Source organism: Salmo salar, unplaced genomic scaffold (assembly GCF_965601325.2).
Source record: "Salmo salar unplaced genomic scaffold, fSalSal1 ptg000587l, whole genome shotgun sequence".
Lineage (NCBI taxonomy): Eukaryota > Metazoa > Chordata > Actinopteri > Salmoniformes > Salmonidae > Salmo > Salmo salar.
In genome coordinates, this window is record NW_027675427.1 from 244291 (window position 1) to 253058 (window position 8768).

The window sequence follows — 8768 nt, forward strand, 5'->3', positions numbered from 1 at the left end:
GCCTTATTGCTTATTAGAACACATAAGTGTATTATAAGGCATTAAAAAGGTCATTAAAATAATTATAATATGTACTTCATAGAAACTGTTACCCTTTATATTCTAATAACTCACATTTTAAGATTCATTATTTCATTTATTCCATGTTAAGTGCTGAAACCAAGGAACAAGACTATTTGTCTCCCTCTTGCTGTTGCATGCAGTTCCTCTCTCTCTTCCTCCCTCCCTCTAACCCCTCCCTCCCTCTAACCCCACCCCTCTGGCAGAACCAGGAAATCCCTCCCCCTCCCACAAACTCTCTTCTGAGGAAACGAAACTGATCTGAGTCTCTGTCTCGTCTGTCTGTGTGAGAGTGAACAACCGTCCAAATGGCTCAACAGGGAGTTCTGCTGGACCAGGACCAGTTCTGTTGTTCTGTCTGTCTGGATCTACTGAAGGAACCAGTCGCCATCCCCTGTGGACACAGTTACTGTAGGAGCTGTATTGAGGGCTGCTGGGATCAGGATGTTCTGAAAGGGGTCTATAGCTGTCCACAGTGCAGACAGACCTTCAGTCCAAGGCCTATTCTGACAAAAAGTAACCTATTGGCTGAGGTGGTGGAGAAACTGAAGAAGACAGGACTCCAGGCTGCTCCCCCTCCTGCTCTGTGCTATGCTGGACCTGGAGATGTGGCGTGTGATGTCTGCACTGGGACCAGAAAGCAGAAAGCCCTCATGTCCTGTCTGGTGTGTCTGGCCTCTTACTGTGAGACTCACCTCCAACCTCACTACGAATCTCCAGCTTTCAAGAAGCACAAGCTGGTCAAAGCCACCGCACAACTACAGGAGAAGATCTGCTCTCATCATGACAAACTGCTGGAGGTTTACTGTCGTACCGATCAGCAGTGTATCTGTTATCTGTGTACAATGGATGAACATAAAGGCCATGATACAGTGTCAGCTGCAGCAGAGAGGACTGAGAAACAGGTAAGACCAGAACAACTTGTTGGTGACTGTCTGATAAACAAAGAATTAAAGATACAGTAGGAACTAAGGCTGTTTGAATATGAGATCATTGAAATGAAATGAATCCTCAGCAGAACAAATATGAACACAAACCTTGAGTATATTGATATGTCAACCCAGATTCTCCAGATGTATCACCATTTTATAATGTCAAACACTATTATCATTCTGAATGCCCTTTTATGAGTCCAAAGTTCAGTCTCAACCTGTTGATACATGTAGTCCTACCATAAAAACTATAGTCATTCACATAGCAACAAATAAATATCATTTAGTAAATGGACCATCCATTTTTTTAGATCTTCCTCTCTATGGGCCCTATGTCACATTACTATACTATTGATCTACTGGACTAATAAAGCTTGATAGCTCATTGAAGAGTGATTCTCCACAGAGGCAGCTGGGGATGAGTCAGCAGAAGGTCCAGCAGAGATTCCAGGAGAGAGAGAAGGAGCTGAAGGAGCTCCAACAGGCTGTGGAGTCTTTCAAGGTGAGTATTGTTGACCAGAGGAGACACACCATTTCACCTGTCTCCTCCAGTCAGAGAGAGAGAGAGAGGTAGAGGGGCCCCTATCCAATCCCACTGACCCCACTGTTGGGAACAGGTTGTCACTGCTGAGGCAGTGAAGAAAGTAGAGGAGGATGGGTCAAGGCTGAGGGATCCTGAGAGGATCCCTGTGAGTAGTAGATCTGTGACAGCACAGAGGGACAGGCCAACGAGTGATATATGCTTCAGTAAGGTTGGCTTCTTAGTGTTCATAGCAAATGGTTATCAACTGTACCGCAGAAATGGAATGTAAATCACAGAACAAAAATTGGCTTCTTAGTGTATTTGGTCATACTAGATTTGACTTCAGAAGAGTTCCAGGGTGTGTTGAGTGGTGGTGTCCCGTCCTCCCAGGCCGTTGGCCTGGTGCAGGAGCAGATAGGGTCAAAGTAGTGGAATGGGGTAGTGGGTTTTAATGAGTGTAGGGTTAGTTGGCCTGGTGCAGGAGCAGATAGGGTCAAAGTAGTGGAATGGGGTAGTGGGTTTTAATGAGTGTAGGGTTAGTTGGCCTGGTGCAGGAGCAGATAGGGTCAAAGTAGTGGAATGGGGTAGTGGGTTTTAATGAGTGTAGGGTTAGTTGGCCTGGTGCAGGAGCAGATAGGGTCAAAGTAGTGGAATGGGGTAGTGGGTTTTAATGAGTGTAGGGTTAGTTGGAAGGGTGTTTTTTAGTATTATCATAATTTCCCCTTTTCCCATTTTGTAAATTTAAGGTTAAACAGTTAGCTAAAATAACTTTAAAACAAGATATAATATATATTAATGTTCCACTGGGTAGAGGTGAGGACAAATGTGAGATCAGAGACATTTTGATAGATGTGTGGCAGAAGAGATGGGACTCTGAGCACAAGGGACGGCTTTTATATGCCCTCCAAAGAAAGGTCGGTGGACCAAGGTTCAAAGGTCAGATTAGGAAGGAAGAGGTGGTGTTTCCTCGATTGTGTTTAGGACATTGTACATTGAACTGGTCCTTCCATCTGGTTGGCAGCATGTGAATGGTTTGTGTCTGGAGGGTATTGTCAATGAAACGGTGCAGCATGTGTTGTTATATTGTTGTAAGGATGTTGAAGAGAGGGAAAGATTGAAGTGTAGGGTCATTGAGGTTGGATGGGGGGTTGGATGGGGGAGGGTCTATTAGAAGTTAGTAGGGATCTTTTTTATTTTCTCAGAAGTACTGAGTTAGGTAGGAGGATTTAGAAATGGTGTAAACCGTGATTGAACACACTCCAGCACAGTAGGAGGCGCCATGCTCCTTTAACGTTGGTTTGAGGACCGCCATTATACCATAGAAGAAGAAGAAGTTGGTAACGTGAGGTTTTGTCGTTCGTGAAGAGTGCAGCTATTCTTTTGCCTATTTTCCAAATGTATTTTGTCATGGTGGGAGGGTTTGTTTATCGGTTTCCGCTGTTTATCGGTTAGAGTTGAGGAGGGAGTAGGGTAGTTTGATGTCCTCAACCGAGTGGAGAAGAAACGCTGTCTCTTCAGGTGCGTTGTGGAGAATGGTGTGGAGGAATTATTGATCCTGGTCGGTGAACAGGTGGGAGAGGAACATATACACTCTGTATCCAGAATGAACAAGGCGGTGGTTGTGGTAATGTAAAAGGTGAGTCTTGTTACCCGGCTAGTTACCAGTATGATTTATGTGAGGGGTTGTGTTGGTGCTGATTTCGACAAGAGTAGTGGTGTCTAATCTGCCTCCGTTTATTACCACCGAACAGATCCGTAAAGAGTTGGTTCGTTTTGCTAAATGTGGAAGTGTTTTTCTGAACGAAATTCAAGGTTAAACAGGGGAGGGGTGGTACACAGGGTTTGTTAGCACAGAGGAGCCCAGTGATATAATATTATATATATATATATAATATTACTATATGTCCCAGCTGTTTGCTGTGGTTTTGAAGTAATTCTCTTCCAGCCCGCGTTAACCTTGTAGGTTTACCTCAGGTAACTTATTATTAACTATCCTTGTAGGTTTACCTCAGGTAACTTATTATTAACTAACCTTGTAGGTTTACCTCAGGTAACTTATTATTAACTAGGTTACAGCTACTAATAATGGTAACTGGTAATTTGATATGTGTTGAAATCTGTTGGTTCGTAGACATCAAATAGAGAGAATGCTGCGCAGGTTCACTGAGTTGTAAACCTAATGGATAGGTGGAGATCATTGATTTGTAGCTCTGACTCAGTTGCTACCTCAGATTATGAGCCTATCAAGTGTGGTGAATGAGGTATGTAGTTCCCACAGAAGACCACAGGGAGGAGCAAGAGAGATATAAACCCATACAGTTTATCTCTTTAAATACCCTGAACCTAACAATCAATCTAATGTATTTATAAAGACCTTTTTACATCAGCAGATGTCACAAAGTGCTGTACAGAAACTCTAACCCTACGTATAACCTGTTTTATCCTGAACCCTAATTCTAGGGTAGGGTAGCCTACAACCCCTTTAGAAACTATTATAGTAATAATATTATGTTAGTAAATACCATTATAGTACTAAATAGGTTCTATTGTTATTTTTTAAATAAAACCTATGTATAGTACTTAGCATTTAACTGTTTTTTTGTTATTTTATTATATTTATTATTTAGAGGAGTCTGTCTAAATAATGAAAAGTTAAGTTATTGCCAGACTTTTTAATGAAACCTTTATTTAACCAGGCAGGTCAGTTAAGAACAAATTCTATTTACAATGACGGCCTCCTGGGGACCAGTGGGTTAACTGCCTTGTTCAGCGGCAGAACAACAGAGTTTTACCTTGTCAACTCTGAGGTCGTCTCTGAGAGACTCAATACAACAGGGGTCTCTGATTTCTATGCTGCAGTACTGAGGGCCTGGCAGCTGCTGAGACCCACACGAGAGGAGGGGGGGGTGGTGACTGGGCCGTGGGTCTGGGAGGAACCACTGATCACTGGGTTTGGTGGACCTGGAGAGCAGGGTGGCAGCGTTCTGACTCAAAGCAGCACAGAGGCTACTGTACCGTACGGAGGTGGGCTTAGCGGGAGGGAAGGGGCATCAGAGGCAGGGGGTTGTGGGGGCTGAGAGCATGGCAGGGTATAGGTGGAGGGTGCTCTATAAGCTCCCAGTGCTGGAAAGGTCAGGGGTCATCCAGTGGAGGGTATTACATGGAGCCCTGGACACCAATAGCTGATTGGCTCGGGTTGACCTGGGAGTTGGGGAGGGGTTGTCCGTTTTCTACAATGACAGACTGTTCATCATGTTTTCTCTGTGTTGCCAGGGTAATGCCATTACTGTTTATTTTATTCCACCTTTATTTAACCAGGTGGGCCAGTTGAGAACAAGTCCTTTATTTAACCAGGTAGGCCAGTTGAGAACAAGTCCTTTATTTAACCAGGGAGGCTAGTTGAGAACAAGTCCTTTATTTAACCAGGTGGGCCAGTTGAGAACAAGTCCTTTATTTAACCAGGTAGGCTAGTTGAGAACAAGTCCTTTATTTAACCAGGTAGGCTAGTAGAGAACAAGTTCTCATTTACAACTGCGACCTGGCCAAGATAAAGCAAAGCAGTGTGACACAAACAACAACACAGAGTTACACATAAACAAACGTACAGTCAATAACACAATAGAAAAGTCTATATACAGTTGTGTAAATGAGGTAAGATAAAGGAGGTAAGTTAATAAATAGGCCGTGGTGGCGAAATAATTACAATTTAGCAATTAAACACTGGAGTGATAGATGTGCAGAAGATGAATTTGCAAGTAGAGATACTATTAACTAACTGCTATCTCTCTCTCTCTCTCTCTCTCTCCCTCTCTCTCTGTCCCTCTCTCTTTCTCTCTCTCTTTCTCTCTCTCTCTTTCTCTCTCTCTCTTTCTGTCTCTCTCTCTCTCTCTCTCTGTCTCTCTCTCTCTCTCTTTCTCTCTCTCTCTTTCTCTCTCTCTCTTTCTGTCTCTCTCTCTCTCTCTCTCTGTCTCTGTCTCTCTCTCTCTCTCTCTCTCTCTGTCTCTCTCTCTCTTTCTCTCTCTCTCTTTCTGTCTCTCTCTCTCTCTCTCTCTCTGTCTTTCTGTCTCTCTCTCTCTCTCTCTCTCTCTCTCTCTGTCTCTCTGTCTCTCTCTCTCTGTCTCTCTCTCTGTCCCTCCCTCTCTCTCTGTCCCTCTCTCTCTCTCTGTCTCTCTGTCTCTCTCTCTCTCTCTCTCTCTCTCTCTCTCTCTCTCTCTCTGTCCCTCTCTCTCTCTGTCCCTCTCTCTCTCTGTCCCTCTCTCTCTCTCTCTCTGTCCCTCTCTTTCTCTCTCTCTCTCTCTCTCTCTCTCTCTCTCTCTCTCTCTGTCTCTGTCTCTGTCTCTGTCTCTCTGTCTCTCTCTCTGTCCCTCTCTCTCTCTCTCTCTTAACAGCGCTCTGCACAGGCAGCAGTGGAGGACAGTGATCAGATCTTTACTGAGCTGATCCGCTCCATTGAGAGAAGGAGCTCTGAGGTGAAGGAGCTGATCAGAGCCCAAGAGAAGGCTCAAGTGAGTGAAGCTGAAGGAGTCCTGGAGCAACTGAAGCAGGAGATAGCTGAGCTGAGGAAGAGAAGCACTGAGCTGGAGCAGCTCTCACACACAGAGGATCACATCCATTTCCTCCAGGTAACTAAACTGTCTTGTTACATGTGATATGAAATTAACTTCATGTGAAAATATTCATCTCAATCATTATGTTGTCCTCTCTGTCCCTCTCTCTGTGTCCCTCCCTCTCTCTGTGTCCCTCCCTCTCTCTGTGTCCCTCCCTCTCTCTGTGTCCCTCCCTCTCTCTGTGTCCCTCTCTCTCTCTGTGTCCCTCTCTCTGTGTCCCTCTCTGTCCCTCTGTCTCTCTCTGTGTCCCTCTCTGTCCCTCTGTCTCTCTCTGTGTCCCTCTCTCTCTCTGTCCCTCTCTCTCTCTCTCTCTCTCTCTCTCTCTCTGTCCCTCTCTCTCTCTCTCTCTCTCTCTCTCTCTCTCTCTGTCCCTCTCTCCCTCTCTCTCTCTCTCTCTCTCTGTGTCTCTCTCTCTCTGTCCCTCCTCTCTCTCTCTCTCTGTGTGTCTCTCTCTCTCTCTGTCCCTCTCTCTCTCTCTCTCTCTGTCCCTCTCTCCCTCTCTCTCTCTCTCTCTCTCTCTCTCTCTGTGTATCTCTCTCTCTGTGTCTCTCCCTCTCTCTGTCCCTCTCTCTCTCTCTCTTTCCCTCCTCTCTCTCTCTGTCCCTCCTCTCTCTCTCTCTCTGTCCCTCCTCTCTTTCCCTCTGTCCCTCTCTCTGTGTCCCCCCCTCTCTCTGTGTCCCTCTCTGTGTCCCCCCCTCTCTCTGTGTCCCCCCCTCTCTCTGTGTCCCCCGCTCTCTCTGTGTCCCCCGCTCTCTCTGTGTCCCCCGCTCTCTCTGTGTCCCCCCCCTCTCTCTGTGTCCCCCCCTCTCTCTGTGTCCCTCTCTGTCCCTCTGTGTCCCTCCCTCCCTCTGTGTCCCTCCCTCTCTCTGTGTCCCTCCCTCTCTCTGTGTCCCTCCCTCTCTCTGTGTCCCTCCCTCTCTCTGTGTCCCTCCCTCTCTCTGTGTCCCTCTCTCTCTGTGTCCCTCCCTCTCTCTGTGTCCCTCTCTCTCTGTGTCCCTCTGTCCCACTGTCCCTCTGTCCCTCTCTCTCTCGCTCTCTCTCTCCCTCTCTGTCCCTCTCTCTCTCTCTCTGTCCCTCTCTCCCTCGCTCTCTCTCTCTGTCTCTCTCTCTCCCTCTGTCCCTCTGTCTCTCTCTCTGTCTCTGTCTCTCTCTCTGTCTCTCTCGGTGTCCCTCTCTCTGTGTCTCTGTCCGTGTCCCCCTCTCTCTGGGTCTCGGTGTCTCTCTCTCTGTTCCTCTGTCTCTCTCTCTCTCTCTGTCCCTCTCTGTCCCTCTGTCTCTCTCTGTGTCCCTCTCTCTCTCTCTCTCTCTCTCTCTCTGTCCCTCTCTGTCCCTCTGTCTCTCTCTGTGTCCCTCTCTCTGTCTTTCTCTCTCTCTGTCTTTCTCTGTCTCTATCTGTCTGTCTCTCTCTCCAGAGTTATCAGTCTCTCTCCAGTATCAGTGTATCTTCAGACTTACCCAGCATCGTTGTCCGTCCTCTTCAGTACTTTGGAGATGTGAGTAAGACTGTGTCTGAACTGAGAGAGAAACTAGAAGACTTCCTTAAAGGAGAATGGACCAAGATCTCCACTACAGGTGTGTTGAAAACAATCAGAACATCAACTTTAGACCATTGAAAGTTCCCTACTAGTCATATACATGTGGAATATGGTATGATGATAACATTCCCTCTCTCTGTCAATGTGTTTGTGTGTCTGTAGTGAATATAGTGGAGGTTGTTCTGCCTCCAGAGCCCAAGACCAGAGAACAGTTGTTACAATGTGAGTCTCTTTATTGTGAAGTAACTAACAGTCTCTTTTTACTGCCACTCCTAACAATCCCTCTAGAAATATATAGCAATAGTAGATCTAATCAAAGACTGGGTATCTATCTGACTCCTCATATTTCTCTGATTTGATCTCTGCTGTGCTCTAATCAAAGACAGGGTAGATACAGTATCTGACTTAACTTATTGTTCTGACTCCCCTCATTGGTCTCTGCTCTTCTCCCAGATTCCTGTCAGCTCACACTGGACCCAAACACAGCAAACAGACACCTCTCTCTGTCTAAAGGGAACAGAAAGGTGACCTGTACAGGCCAAGTCCAACCATATCCTGACCATCCAGACAGATTCACCAACCGGTGGCAGGTTCTGTGTAGAGAGGGTCTGTCTGGACGCTGTTACTGGGAGGTGGAGTGGAGTGGTAATGTTGTTGATACAGCAGTCTCATATAAAGACATCAGCAGAACAGAGAGAGGTAATATATTTGGATACAATAACAAGTCCTGGAGTTTACTGTGCTGTAGTGATGGTTATTATTTCATACACAATAATGTTGAGACTAAAGTATCAGGTCCTCAGTCCTCCAGAGTAGGAGTGTACCTGGATCACAAGGCAGGTACTCTGTCCTTCTACAGTGTCTCTGACACAATGACCCTCCTCCACAGAGTCCAGACCACATTCACTCAGCCCCTCTATCCTGGGTTTAGGCTCTATAATGGTACTGCTGAGCTGGTTAAACTGTAGTAGGGTCCACATAGATACTAGTCATGCTGGTGTAGTCTATAGCTGAGCTGGTTAAACTGTAGTAGGGTCCACATAGATACTAGTCATGCTGGTGTAGTCTATAGCTGAGCTGGTTAAACTGTAGTAGGGTCCACATAGATACT

General features: G+C 46.0%; 1 protein-coding gene across 1 annotated transcript; it reads left to right on the forward strand.

Moving 5' to 3' along the window:
- The first annotated feature begins 204 nt into the window (after positions 1-204).
- On the forward strand, positions 205-8768 carry LOC123734129 (tripartite motif-containing protein 16-like). Its single transcript, XM_082972188.1, has 6 exons — positions 205-965; positions 1399-1494; positions 5904-6137; positions 7535-7694; positions 7820-7879; positions 8111-8768. Exons 1-6 carry the CDS (start codon positions 369-371, stop codon positions 8623-8625), a joined length of 1662 nt encoding a protein of 553 aa, XP_082828314.1. The 5' UTR covers positions 205-368; the 3' UTR covers positions 8626-8768.